The sequence below is a fragment of the Mytilus californianus genome, unplaced genomic scaffold, assembly GCF_021869535.1.
Source record: "Mytilus californianus isolate M0D057914Y unplaced genomic scaffold, xbMytCali1.0.p SCAF_5, whole genome shotgun sequence".
Lineage (NCBI taxonomy): Eukaryota > Metazoa > Mollusca > Bivalvia > Mytilida > Mytilidae > Mytilus > Mytilus californianus.
The window spans coordinates 29223733-29239943 of record NW_026262701.1 but is presented as its reverse complement, the minus strand read 5'-3'; the positions used below and the strand labels follow the sequence as shown (position 1 = coordinate 29239943).

Genomic DNA, 16211 nt, shown 5'->3' with positions numbered 1-16211 from the left:
TTTTCCAAATTATAATGTGGCATAACTCTAGAACTGTAAATGACTGACTATCCAAATTCAATCTCTGTCTGCGAGTTTTGGTTCTCAGCATTGTGTATGAGTTTCATAAAATTTGGATGAGGAAAACTTAAGTTAGAGTGTGGAAACAAAATGGGATGGACGGAAGGACAGACATTCAAGGGTAACACTTAATGCCCTCATTGCATACGGCGGGGGCATAAAAAAATTGAATCCTATGGAAACAACTTTTTAACAGTAACGTTCATGATCAGTTACTTCAAAATATTCATTCTGCCTATTTATTGGGAGTGATGGGTCATCAATAACTTTTTTCCCCAAAAATTTTCACACAACCCCTCCCTCCTCATACAATTACAAAAAGACTCCATCATTAATGGATATTTAAAGGAAGAACAACAATAAAAGCACCGTTTTATTTGCTTCTGATTTGTTAAGTCCAGTAGGATTTTGTTTCTCTCTCCTAGAGAAGACATTACTAAGTTGTAAAAATGGTGTCTCATTCATTTGTATAGTTTCTGAACAATAAAATATGTTTAAACCAGTAGGATGTTGTGTCCAGCATTGATACACTACATCCTTTCTTTTCAATTCAACACTGACGAAAAGATCTAACAATCAAAATGTATTTTCCATTTTTTTTATTAATGCATGGTTCTTAAATAATACATAGTATTAATCTTTAAATAAAAAGGCCATATGACATGTGTTAGATGAACATGTAGACTCACAAATACTAACATAAATCAAACACTGTTGACCTGTAATGCAAAGTTATACATTTTTTTTTTTTAACATTTTTCACTTTTTGATATGTATAACTATTCTTGCATATAATCTATAGTTTACACAATGTGATTCAAAGATGGGATTCTGTTCATTTATAGATGATTTATTTATGAAAATGTTGTTTCGAATAAAGATGTACCAGGCTTAAGAAATTCAAAAACTATGTTTGAATGGCCTGAACTACCTTGTGAATGTCCATAATAAATAACAAATCAAAACAATATGTACAAATAAAAACAAAACAAAATCACAGTCTGTCGACAATTCTTATCAATATTAGCACACATCTAAAAAGAGGGACGAAAGATACCAGAGGGACAGTCAAACTCATAGATCGAAAACAAACTGACAACGTCATGGCCAAAAATAAAAAGACAAACAGACAAATAATAGTACAGATGACACAACATAGAAAACTAAAGACTAAGCAACACGAACCCCACCAAAAACTGGGGGTGATCTCAGGTGCTCCGGAAGGGTAAGCAGATCCTGCTCCACATGTGGCACCCGTCGTGTTGCTTATGTTATTACAAATCTGGTAAATAGTCTAATTCAGTAAGTCACAATCGTGAAAAGGGAAGGGTATTGTAGTTACGACATAAGGAACATATCTAGTTATTCTTAAGTTTGGTTAAACATAAATTTAACAAAAATAGCAATGGGTGATAAATCATACAGTAAAATTGCTTGTCAAAGATAAAACAAGGTTTAACAATGCTAGGTAAAACCTTTTGTGAAGGCTAGAACACGAGAAAAAACATGAAAAATAATTTACCCTTGTCAAATACTAATTTAAAATTGTTACAATATACTGTACAATTTGTCTATTTTGTTTGAAAATGTTTTTAATTTTATCATACTTTTATCCAGGATCCAATAGATTGTAAAAAACAATACTACAATAATTTCAAGAAACAATTTTTTACCTTGATAACCAGCTGTGAAAGAATATGATACCATATACATATTTTGTTCACTATACTTATTGTATCATATTCTTCCACAGCTGATTACCGGTATACGATATTATCAAGGAAATAATGTTGTTTCCTGAAATAACAGTACTTTTTTTTTTTTATTTTAAAATATTGTATTTACTACTTAAGTACTGTAGCAAGTTATATCTTAGGAGATATCGAGAATGATTCATGAATTTAAATTTTAGAACTACTTTTGATTCAAACTTCATGCAAATATACCAACTGATTCAACAAAATCCAAATTACAACCCAAAAGATGTGGAAGATTTTCCTTAAAAATATTCTAAATGAACAAAACCCTTTTCTTACATTAATGAATAGAAAAACTACCTAATTTAATATCAAAACATACTTGAAAAATAAATGACATGAATGACTAAAAATAAAAATGTTCTTCCTTTTCTAATAAACATACATTCTACTCTCTAAATGTCTTATTGGTTTTATTATGTTTTTGAAATACTCAACATCTATTTTTACTTAGATTCAATACACATTAAAAAATATTTTCAAAGCAAAGTAAAAATAATTCTACAAAACTTCATCAAGCAGAGTCTGAAAACCATTGACCATGTTGACATAATCCATTTCTGTAAAAATGGTCGGAAGAAATTATAAAGAAATCGGTTCAAAAATAAATCAAAGTTTATTGCTTTCCCTCATATTGTTCAGAAGAAAAATACGCAGCTATGGTTGAGATATGAAAAAATCCACTGTCTGAGCTTACATGAATCCAAAACCTCTTCTTTTGAGCTTTGAAGAATTAAATATTTTATCTGTTGTTATTAATTCAAAAAGATTTTAATTTAATGTATAAATGAGAATTGCTGAAATTAATAAAACTAGTAAAGAATTACCTATCTATTCACAAATATTACAGACTCACATCTAGTTTGATGCTTAAATAAAAATAGGTGAAGTATACCGAGGGGACATTAAAAACTCAAAAGTCAAGGAAAATTTGACAACGCCAGGGTAAAAAAACAAACAAAAAGACAGACAAGTCCACAAAACACTACACAGAAAACTAAAGACTAAGCAAAACTAAGCCCACTAAAAACCAGGGGTGAACTCAAGTGCTCCAAAGGATCTTTTAAATCGCTGAAGTACCTCAATTAACAGGTTTTGTTTACATGTCTGATATTACACAGCATATAAATTTCTAAAGGATTAACAAGATACAATGGAAAGAATATAAACAATTCCTTATAAAAGGAAGAAACAAAATTATATAACATGGATGTTTTATAAGGATTCCTTTGCCTTGATTGGAGACAAAGATCACATGGTGTATGATGTTCTAAGTGAAAATGTTACAATTTACAATGCATATGAATTCATAAAAATAAAACAAACAAAAAGCTTGTTTCAAAGTTCAACAATTTTAATTGTTTTGGCATTTAAATGTAAAGGGGGAAATATTAGAATTTACTGTTCTTTGGGTGTAGTTTTTTGGGGATATGAAAGTGTGGAAGGAAGTACATCTTATATTGCTGCATGCTTCATACTGAGAAACATAAGTGTTTTGTGCACATGCATTTCATCAAGGCTTTTTCCAACCCTTTAAAAAGAGAAGCATCTAATTTTTAAATAAACAGCAAAAAAGTTGACAGGCACAAAAAAATCAATATTGAAATTAAAAGCTATGCCAGGTGCAGCATGAAAAAAAACACAGCAAATCAACATCATAAATTGAACAAATGTACATCACATGCAAGAGTAGGCTACAGTACATTACTGAACATAACTGCTGACCTATTATAGCCCTGAAACCATATCATTTATAGACAATTTGTTGTTTACTATTGACAGCTCTCAAGGGGAAAATACCCAACCTAATATGATATTAAATAAACTGTTGACACAGAGATATGTCTCGCCAATGGGCATAAAATTCAAAATAAGACAATCTGATGCACACCAACATTGCTTATTAATTCAATTGCTGGACCATGATCTAGTGGGCAGGGCCTGATAATGGTAGACAAATTGAGATGTACAGACAGTAATGTAACTTTATAGAAAATATCGTTGTGTCTATTGTAAGTAGTTCCTATCAATTTAAGTAAAGCAGAAAACTTAACATTGAAAATTGCTAATTAATTGAAAGTCAATGGACCACGTCCAAAGGGGGGGGGGGGGGGAGGGGGGGCAGGGCCTCAAAAAAGTCGCCACACTGATATGTAATGATAGTAATGCAATTTTATACAAAAAATCATTGATTTATCACAAGTAGATCCTATCAAACTGATTTAAGCAGAACACTTAACATCAAAAATTGCTTACTAATTGAAAGTGGCTGGACCATGACCTAGTGGGCAAGGCCTCCAAAAAGTTGTCAAACTGATATGAACTGATAGTAATGCAACTTCATACAAAATATCATTGATCTTTCACAAGTAGATCCTATCAAACTATCTTAAGCAGAAAACTTAACATTGAAAATTGCTAATTAAAATTCAAAGTAACTGGACCATGACCTAGGGAGCAGGGCCTCAAAATAGTCGTCAAACTGATATGTGCTGATAGTAATGCAACTTCATATTAAGTATCAATGATCTACCACAAGTAGTTCCTATCAAACAAACTTAAGCAGAAAACTTAACAATTGTTGACTAGTAAGTATTTGCAAAACATTATTTAGACACATGGGAAAAATATTGGAATATTGGTCTCCAGACTTGTAGTTGGAAAAGATTTTGGTGCAGACTGTATATGTGACATGTAAAAGTTCAATATTCTTCCACTTTAGCACTTTATAGCTCACACAAAATACACAAAATCCACTGAAGTACCATTGAAAGCTATCACAGCTACATGAAATCTCTCAGTGAGAACATAATTCAAAAATAATCTGAAGAGAAATGACAATCTGTATATAGCTATATATAGATTGGTGAGAATGTGAAAAGTTTATGCTTTAAAAAATTGACACATTAGTTGCAGTATCATATAAATGGAAGGTAAAGATGGACACTAGACATACATTTATGGACATTACTGACATAAGACTTTTGGACTTGGCGTTCTGAGAATATCTATCGGCTGGATTTATCATTCCAGTATAACACAATATATATTAATTCAATATTCCTTTATCACACATCCTGTAATGATGCTTGCAGTGCTCTCTCTAACATCTGATCATCATCCAATGAAAAATCCTGAAAAAGAGTTTTAATTGATTATTGTAGGATTTTAAACTGTAAGTTGATATGATTTAACACAATTTTATTGTAACACTAGGAGAGATTCATAAGTGCCAAAGTCGTAAAATGTCCATAGGAATTGTACAAACAAAGGGACATAATTCATATCCTACAGACATCATAACCATTTTCGATCAAATATACTATGGTTTTGAATGAGTACATTTGTACTAAAATGTCATTATAACTCCTTTTTAAGTATGTTTTGAGGTATTCAATTTATGTATTTTGAGGATTAAAAGAGTCAGATCAACTCCTCTCATGGGGATATCCCACTTTGGAAGGTTGACGGGGATGATAATTTGTAATTAAAACCTACATGTCATTTTAAAAATTGTTATTAAGTAAAATAATAATCAATGTAGTAGGTATAAAGACTGTGAGATTGGATGATTATGGGTCATTAATGTTAATATGAAAATTTTAAGAAATATCCCAATTTCTTACAGATACAAAGATTCAATTTCCTTTTCCAATACCATTTTAAAACAAGACTGGTTAAGGTTATTTCCCTGAGGGCACAGACCAAAGTGAAATGACTATTTAGGGTTGACAATTTTGAAAATCACTGCCTCTAAGGTGCCACAACTGTTTTATTATGTCTATCAAATAGTTGAAAGTATTTTTGAACCATTGAAGATAAATTTAAAAGAAGCACATGCCTAACTGTAACTACAGATTGTCAAAACACTTACGTCAGAGAATTATTTTGAGTCTTAGAATTTCAAATGTAGAATCTTTCTGTTAAATATTCATGGCTCTTAAAGGGACCATTTGTAATGGGTATCATCAGCACTAAATGAATTACCAGGCTTTGTTACCTGATCACTTGATGGACTTCATACCTGGCCGTTGCCATTTTTTTTACATACATCTATGACATCATTTTGATGGGAGATAACAAGTGTACAAATCAAGAAGCTGAAAAGGCTATTCATCAGTTATTCATGTGAATAATAGGGTTATTCATCTCTCTGTGTAAATTTTTGGAGTAATTTCTCCTTTTTGCATTTAAATAAAAAATTAACATGAATTATTCCATGTCACCTGATAATGTATTACCCACTAGAATTGATTATTATACATGTTAGATATCATATATAATGTTTATAATCCTGGAAACTTCTTTGATCAGTCATCAATGTACCTGGGTAATCAGAAAGTAGTCTATCTTGACAGACATCATTTTTTCCTTTGTGGCCCTTAACAATTATGGGAAAATATCTTAAATCCTTCAACGGTTGTCAAACTAGAAATTGGTGTATACCAATCCAATAAAACAACATATCTCATTATACTAGAGTTATTTCATAAATTTACTTACTGCATAGGTGTCATAACTAAATTTATGCCTTAGATTCAAATGTTGCATAAAATCTACACTTCTTTGACTGGTATCACCCCAGGGCATTGATGAACATATAGGGCACACCTGTAAAAAAAACAATATTATGTTATAAATATGACTTTTTCTACTGAATGAAGTATTTTCTAATTCATTTGAGGTTTGTTAAAATGTATTCTTCTGTTCTGCCACAAATCAAGAATTGGGATACCTTTTTAAGATTTGTTTGCATGTTTTTTTATTGCAGTGTTTACATTTGAAGGTTTGTTTACATGTTTTTTTATTTCAGTGTTCAAATTTGAATGTTTGTTAACATGTTTTCTATTACAGTGTCCACATTTGAAGGGTTGTTTACATGTTTTTCATTGTAGTGATCTTTTTTGACGGTTTGTTTACATGATTTCTATTAAAGTGATCACATTAGAAGGTTTGTTTACATGTTTTTTTTTAAAGTCCACATTTGACGGTTTGTTTACATGTTTTCCATTGCAGTGATCACATTTGATGGTTTGTTTACATGTTTTCCACTACAGTGATAACATTTAAAAGTTTGTTTACATGTCTTCTATCATAGTGATCACATTTATTGGTTGGTTTACATGTTTTCCATTGCAATGTTCACATTTGAAGGGTTGTTTATATGTTTTCTAATACAGTGGCCACATTTGAAGGTTTGTTTATACATAGTTTTCATTGCAGTGTTCACATTTGAAGGGTTGTTTACACATTTTCTATTACAGTGTCCACACTTGACGGTTTGTTTACATATTTTTCAATGCAGTGTTTACATTTGAAGGTTTGTTTACATGTTTTTTTATTTCAGTGTTCAAATTTGAATGTTTGTTAACATGTTTTCTATTACAGTGTCCACATTTGAAGGGTTGTTTACATGTTTTTCATTGTAGTGATCTTTTTTGACGGTTTGTTTACATGATTTCTATTAAAGTGATCACATTAGAAGGTCTGTTTACATGTTTTTTTTTAAAGTCCATATTTGACGGTTTGTTTACATGTTTTCCATTGCAGTGATCACATTTGATGGTTTGTTTACATGTTTTCCACTACAGTGATAACATTTAAAAGTTTGTTTACATGTCTTCTATCATAGTGATCACATTTATTGGTTGGTTTACATGTTTTCCATTGCAATGTTCACATTTGAAGGGTTGTTTATATGTTTTCTAATACAGTGGCCACATTTGAAGGTTTGTTTATACATAGTTTTCATTGCAGTGTTCACATTTGAAGGGTTGTTTACATATTTTCTATTACAGTGTCCACACTTGACGGTTTGTTTACATATTTTTCAATGCAGTGTTTACATTTAAAGGGTTGTTTACATATTTTCTAATACAGTGGCCACATTTGAAGATTTGTTTACATATTTTTCAATGCAGAGTTCACATTTAAAGGGTTGTTTACATGTTTTCTAATACAGGGGCCACATTTGAAACTTTGTTTACATATTTTTCATTGCAGTGTTCACATTTGAAGGGTTGTTTACAAGTTTTCTACTGCAATGATAACATTTAAAAGTTTGTTTATATGTTTCCATTGCAGTGATCACATTTGAAGGTTTGTTTACATTTTTTCCATTTTTGTGGTTACATTTGAAGGTTTGTTTACATGTTTTCTATCATAGTGGTCACATTTGAAGGTTTGTTTACATGTCTTCTATCATAGTGATCACATTTGATGGTTGGTTTACATGTTTTCCATTGTTATTTTTTCAATTGAAGTGATCACATTTGAATGTTTGTTTACATGTTTTCTATCACAGTGATCACATCCGAAGGTTTGTTTACATGTTTTCCATTGTCATGTTTGCATTTGAAGGTTTGTTTACATGTTTTCCATTGCAGTGATCACATTTGATGGTTTGTTTAAATGTTTTCCATTGCAGTGATCACATTTGAATGTTTGTTTACATGTTTTCTATCACAGTAACCACATTTGAAGGTTTGTTTACATGTTTTCCATTGCAGTGATCACATTTGATGGTTTGTTTACATGTTTTCTATCACAGTAACCACATTTGAAGGTTTGTTTACATGTTTTCTATCACAGTAACCACATTTGAAGGTTTGTTTACATGTTTTCTATCACAGTAACCACATTTGAAGGTTTGTTTACATGTTTTCTATCACAGTAACCACATTTGAAGGGTTGTTTACATGTTTTCCATTGCAGTGATCATATTTGATGGTTTGTTTACATGTTTTCTATCACAGTAACCACATTTGAAGGTTTGTTTACATGTTTTCTATCACAGTAACCACATTTGAAGGTTTGTTTACATGTTTTCTATCACAGTAACCACATTTGAAGGTTTGTTTACATGTTTTCTGTCACAGGAACCACATTTGAAGGTTTGTTTACATGCTTTCCATTGCAGTGATCACATTTGATGGTTTGTTTACATGTTTTCCATTGCAGTGATCACATTTAAAGGGTTGTTTACATGTTTTCCATTGCAGTGATCACATTTGAAGGTTTGTTATCATGTATTCCATTGTCATGTTCACATATGAAGGTTTGTTTACATGTTTTTATCATAGTGATCACATCTGAAGGTTTGTTTATATGTTTTTCATTGAAATGTTCATATTTGACTGTTTGTTTACATGCTTTCTATGACAGTGTCCAAATCATAAGGCTCATTTACATGTGTTTCTATTGAAGCTATCACACTTGAATTTTGTTGACATGATTTTGTTGACATGATTGCTTTATTGAGATTCCAAATACCTACCACATCCGAGGATTCATTCGTATGTTTTTCATTACAATGTTTGACCATTCCATTAGTATCCAAGTTTGCTTCTCCACAAAAAGGACAAGAAAATGTTGATCTGTTGGGTAGATCCCTACAATTATACATTGTATCATTATCGAATAAGAATATTAAGTATGAACCAAAAATCATATTAACACATAATCTGGCTTGAAATGCTATTAGAATTTTCAGGACAAGAACTTTAAAAGGAAAATCAATAAATGCTATATATTCAAATGGTCCATTTGATCTTGTTATCTTTCCTTAGATATATCCTATGTTTAGAAAGTGACACCGCAACATGCCCAGCTAAAATAAATCATACATCTTTGATATCTAAAGCACTTGAATCAAAGGTCAATATGAATCAATAAAAATTTCTATTTCTGTTGAAAAATTCCCTTCATGATATTCCTTTCATTTCTCATAACTTTCGAATTTGTAGTCTTTTTAGTTTATTATTTATTTTTCTTTTTTTTTTTTGGGGGGGGGGGGGGAGGTATAGTTCTTTTGGATGGGGTTATGATTTTAGTGCTTCTTATTTTCTTATAACAGAATCATACACCATGAATTACTTATGTAATTTTCAATAAAGAAAAGTTTTCTTGACAAGTATGGTTATTCAAACACTACCCCTTTGTGGTTATCTCTATTTTTTGCCGAAATCAAATCTGTCAGGAAACTTGTGCACCTATCAGGTTTTGGAGAAGAAAACTGCTTCAAATTGGAATAACACAAGGTAAAACCTATGGAGTTTTGTAAATTTAAAATAAAACATTGAATTGTAATCAGAAAGGCAAATTATAAATTTAAGATGGAGTTATCTTCCTTTGTTCATGATTGTGAATCTAACAATATTGCTTGTATGAACTAGACCTGTATGTAATTTAGATAGTAAAACGCAAGTGTTGATAATACATTGAAATGTAAAATATGCAAAATATTCACAGTCAATGACTGAAGGTACAAGGCAACAAAGATTTCCATGGAAAAAAGATATGCCAATGCTTATTCAGCTGCATACCAAATATCATTGACTTATCATAAGTGGTTCCCCTTGAATTGACCTAATCACAAACTTTAACATATAAACCATGCTAAAGTTTCAAAGTCAAAAGACCATGACTGAGGCACAGGGCCAAATAACCTTCATGGAAATGAGATGTGCCAATGCTTATACAAAAACATACTAAATATCATTGACTTGGTTCGCCTTTAACTGACCTTATCACAAAGTTTAACATTAAAACAATGCATTTTAAAGCCAAATAACCATCACTGAGGGGGCAGGGCCTGATACATGTAATAATCTCCATGGAAACGAGATATGCCAATGCTTATTCAACTGCATACCAAATAACACTGACTTAATTATCATAAATGGTTTCCCTTAAAGTGACCTAATCACAAACATTAACAAGTAAACTATGCAAAAGTTGAAGTCAATCGACCATGACTGAGGGGGCACTGCCAAATAATCTTTACAGAAATGAGATATGCCAATGCTCATACAACTGCATACTAAACATCATTGACTTATCATTAGTGGTTTCCTTTAAACTGACTAATAAAAAATTTTAACAAGTAAACAATGCAAAATTTGAAGTCAACAGACCATGACTGAGGGGACACTGCTAAATAATCTTTATGGAAATGAGATACCGTATAGCGGGTTATTTTTGCGGGTGTAAAATTTCACGATTAAGGGACAACAAAGTATACAAAAAATTTTGGCGGTTTTTATTTTGGCAGATTCTTTAATCCCAATTAAATATTTTGGCGGATACTGAAGTGGTTCCAGTTAAAAAGTTGTAAAAATTGTCAAACAAGGGTCTATTGTTATGGTTAAATGATTGTTTTTCCTGCATGAATTTATTTATTGATTATTTTTATACAGTTAATCAATAGAATACCGGTACATAGTTATTTTTCACAGGTGTACAAACTTCTTGTAAATGTTACGGTTGATCTGAGTTACGAAATTTACCAGACCTTTGATGTACTAATTAGATTATAAAATTATCATGAGTGACTTGCAACTCTTATATAATTTGACACTTATTAATAAAGATAAAATACCTGACAGCGTACCTTACACTCTTATATTATTATTTATTTTATCATGTAACCAATAAACTAATTAACACCTGATAGCCAGTGAACAATGGCCTTTGACATTTATGTTGTTTAAATTAACAAAAACCCTGATTGATCCGTCGAAAGGGAAAAAATAGATAGTTTACAAAACACTTTAACTTGGAAAGTATCGAACATATGCATAAATTTTCGTGGCATTTATTTTCGTGATTTCTCCTGGCCCGCCAAAATAAGCAAAAATAAACACCCTGCGAAAATAACTAGCTATACGGTATGTGCCAATGCTTATACAACTGCATACCAAATAACATTGACTCATCATAAGTGGTTCCCCTTAAACTGATCTAATAACAAACTTTACTATTGAAACAATGCATTTTAAAGCCAACAGGTCATGACTGAGAGGGAAGGGCCTAATAATCTTCATGAAAAATGAGATGTGCCAATGCTTATTCAACTGCATACCAAATTTCATTGACTTAATTATCATCAGTGGTTTCCCTTAAATTGACATTTGCATTCAGGTGTCACAGGTCAAATTTATTCGTTCATTGTGTGTTAATTTACATTTTTTGATTGAGTTAAGCCTTCCAATTGATATTTTATAGTGTGTTTTTCTATGTTGTGATGTTATACTATTGTTTCAGAAAAGGGAGAAGGTTTGGTACTATTAAAACATTTAATCCCGCTGCAAATGTTTGCACCTGTCCTAAGTCAGGAATCTGATTACAGTAGTTGTCGTCTGTTTATGTAGTTCATACGTGTTTCTCGTTTCTCGTTTTTATATAGATTAGACCGTTGGTTTTTCCGTTTGAATGGTTTTACACTAGTAATTTTTTGGGGCCCTTTATAGCTTGCTGTTCGGTGTGAGCCAATGCTCTGTGTTGAAGGCCGTACCTTGACCTATAATGGTTTACATTTATAAATTGTAACTTGGATGGAGAGTTGTCTCATTGGCACTCATACCACATCTTCCTATATCTACTTATCACAAACTTAAACATGTGAGTCGTGAACTATGTAAAAGTTTTATAGTCAATAGTCCAAGACTGAGGGGGCAGGACCAAATAATCTCTATGAGATTTGCCAGTCTTTATACAACTGCATACCAAATATCATTAACCTATCATAAATGATCCCCCTTAAACTGAATTAATCACAAGCTTTTGCCACAGCCGCTGCTAGTAACAGACCTTAGTCTCAGTTTTTGACTCTTTCAAGTCGAGACAAAACTGATATGTCTGTAAGTGCCAAACTGACACATTTTGTGCAAGGCAGAAAGCAATGATGCATGAATAATAATCCATTTGCATAGGGAGTCAATTTTCATAATTCACACCAAGAAATTAAGATGTGTTCATGATAAATACCATCTCATTTTTTTGTTCAAATAATAGCAAGATGATATTTCTCAAAATTTGTAAATTTTAAAGAAAACTAGGATTTAACATCAATCTTTTTCCAATTTAAAAAAAAAAATCAATTTTGGACCCCAGGAAACAATTTTGAGAAGCATATATATATTATACATTTTTACCAACAGTGTTCTCCATTTTTCACTAAGGTAAGGTGGGTCTTTTGAAAAAATCACTTGCAACTGGTCGTATTATTTTTTTTATACTTTTCCAACCGGGTCCAATAGTGGTTAAAATCCTTGAACAAAATTTTTTTTGATTTACACATTTTTTAAATCTATGAAATGAAATCACACATACCAAGAAAGGCGTCATTTTGTGACTGCACATGCTTGTCTACATTTATGTTTTATTGGGTCATATGAATATCTGCATTTTGCAAAAGTAATGTCAATGGTTAATTAGATGACATCTGGTCTAAAATAAGCACAAAATGCTGATACATTATAATCAGTCCATGCATTCTTAACTATACCTTTTGGACTTTTTGTAATTTGAATATCATTTATATATACGCTTTAGCAAGTTATATCAAATATGAGAATCTGAGTCAAATTGGCGAGAATTAATTTTACAGGTATTATGGCCCTTTGAAAGTATATTTTCACTGTGCATGAGAATTATGAAAATCAGCTGATACAATCTTGACTTACGATGTTTATATCTACATCCCTAACAGTGATGATGGGTAGAATGAATATAGTAGATGTTTATAACCTCCCTTAATGTAGACTGAGGAGTAGATGTTTATAACCTCCCTTAATGTAGATTGAGGAGTAGATGTTTATAACCTCCCTTAATGTAGATTGAGGAGTAGATGTTTATAACCTCCCTTAATGTAGATTGGGGAGTAGATGTTTATAACCTCCCTTAATGTAGATTGAGGAGTAGATGTCTATAACCTCCCTTTAAGTAGATTGAGGAGTAGATGTTTATAACCTCCCTTAATGTAGATTGAGGAGTAGATGTTTATAACCTCCCTTAATGTAGATTGAGGAGTGGATGTTTATAACCTCCCTATATGTAGATTGAGGAGTAGATGTTTATAACCTCCCTTAATGTAGATTGAGGAGTAGATGTTTATAACCACCCTTAATGTAGATTGAGGAGTAGATGTTTATAACCTCCCTATATGTAGATTGAGGAGTAGATGTTTAAAATATTGGATTGTTATACAATCATATGTAGTTAATAATATAATTGATTTGTATCACCCAGATGGTTTTTGAAGTTCCCTTGTCAAAAGTCAATATGTTGTAAGGAAGGAGCAAATTAATAACCTTTCATATTGATATCATTCCAAAAAAAGATATTTTAGAGTAAAATTTTTACCAACTTTGGCAGCAAATGTTAATGTTTGTTTTTAATATCAACCCTTGGTATTATACTAAAAAAAACATACATATGTGTTTAAAGGGAAATAATCAAAATAAATAAGCTATTACAATATTAGGTCAATGTCAGAATAAACTGCTTCGCTGAGCGCAGCTGGATACGCCGGCAGAGGTCCAACCCTGAACAGTTGGGGCAAAAATGGACACAATATTCAAGCTTGATACAGGTCTGAATTTGGATTGTAATTAAATATTTGACATGTTAAAGGTTTCTGAATAAATGTAGTCAAAGAACTTGAAATTGGTTATATGAATTGAATTTATATTCATTTAAAGATTTCTTGCTGTTGTGCAATACACTGTGCTGTTGCTCAATACTAAGTAAATCTATTGTCAGACTATAAACAAATAAAGTTCAATTTCTTCTCAATGTCATATTTGAAATTTATGAAAATCAATAGGGAGATAACATCAATAGCTATAAATAATTCACCAAAGTTTCATGAGAACTGATGAAAGCATTTTTGAGTTATTGTCGAAAAACTGGAAAGTCCCCCCTTTTTTAATGAATAAAACCCTATAACTCAGAAAAGTAAAATCTAAAATTTATAAAATACTAAAGGGAGCTTACATCAACAGATATCAACAATTCACCAAAGTTTCATGAGAACTGCTGAAAGCATTTTTTAGTTATTGTCAGAAAACTGGAAAATCCCCCCTTTTTTTATGAATAAAACCCTGTAACTCGGAAACGTAAAATCTAAATTTCATAAAAATCGAAAGGGAGCTCATGTCAATAGATATTAACAATTCACCAAAATTTCTTGCAAGTTGGTGAAAGCATTCTTGAGTTATTGTCGGAAAACTGGAAAATCCCCCCTTTTTTAATGAATAAAACACAAAAACTCGGAAAAGGTAAATCTGAAATTTATAAAAAACGAAAGGGAGCTCACATCAATAGATATAAACAATTCAATAAAGTTTTCATACATATTGGTTAAAGCGTTTTTGAGTTTAATGTCCAACATGTTGATGACGGACGGATGGACAGACGGACAGTCAACGGTATACCATAATACATTTTAAAAGTGGCTGGATCCACATCTGAGTATGATGGTTAGAAAGTTCAGAACACACCAACACACAGAACAAACATCCCAAACATATGTGACTTAGCCAAGAGATTTCCAGGCTTAGGGAGATACCTAGTTTAAAATGGGCTTATTGCATATTTATCCAGTACATACCGAAAGAAAACATCTTGTCATGTTATTATGACAGATTTGTTGAAACAACAGTGTAATGGGTCTTTTTGTATACAAAAATATGGAGTATTTGATTAAATTTTATTTATTAATGAATGCATCTTTTATAAGACGTTTATTAATGAATCTTTTATAAGACAACAAATTATATATTTCATTGGTGCTGATTACTTTCAAACAGCCTATTTGAACACAGTTTAAAATGTAAAAAAAAGAGCTATTTAGTCTTTTTTAGAAAATGTTATTAAAACTTGCAATGAAATTCTTTTAAAATTTGTGTAAATTACAGCCTGCAGTAGGTTTTTTTTTTCTTTTAAAGTTTAATTATGTAACATGTGTAACTCTCTACCAAACATAGCATGAAGCGTAACAGTTAATATAAGGCGTTGTTTTCAAAATGACTATGCATTTATTATATTGATGCAATTTTAATGATTCTATCTATGAAAACTCTATAGAGCAGATAATTTTGGATTTCAAACACTTTGAAAGCTTGTTTATCAATTTATGCAGAATAAAGTAATTTCAAATTCAAACAAAAATGTAAAACTTTGAAAGAATGTAAGCATAGTAAAGTGGAAGCTGTAAAGTGTTTACCAGTTCTCCACAAATAATTTGAAACAACAATTCAATACCAGAGGAATTTGAAGGAACCTATCTGAAAACTATCTTTTATTTGTAAGTGTTTGACATACCTTCAATTCATATATTATTTTTACCAGGCTTCAATTATGAAGTATAATATATTTTAAATCTGCCATGCTAACATAACAAAGACTTTGGACTTCTATAATAAATGTCTAATATTGTTTCTGATCGTTCTGTTTACTTGTTTATATATAGATAATTTCAAGGATTTGGACTCCTAAAAATTCATCACATATCTTCACATCTATTGACTTACATTAATTGACTAGACCTAATATACACAAGTCATCGTGTGATTCTGATAATGTTGTATGTACACTTTTGATAAAAATGCA

The 16211-nt window shown here is 31.2% G+C and overlaps 1 protein-coding gene across 1 annotated transcript in view; it reads right to left on the bottom strand.

Moving 5' to 3' along the window:
* Positions 1–642: 642 nt before the first annotated feature.
* The window catches only part of LOC127702590 (E3 ubiquitin-protein ligase RNF166-like), a 31049-nt gene continuing 15480 nt past the window's right edge, over positions 643–16211 (bottom strand). The window contains exons 4-6 of the mRNA XM_052206860.1: positions 9094–9208; positions 6321–6428; positions 643–4951 (exon numbers count right to left, since the gene is read on the bottom strand). Of these exons, the coding sequence (XP_052062820.1) occupies positions 4886–4951; positions 6321–6428; positions 9094–9208 (289 nt within the window). The 3' untranslated portion in view covers positions 643–4885. The remainder of the gene's footprint in view (positions 4952–6320; positions 6429–9093; positions 9209–16211) is intronic.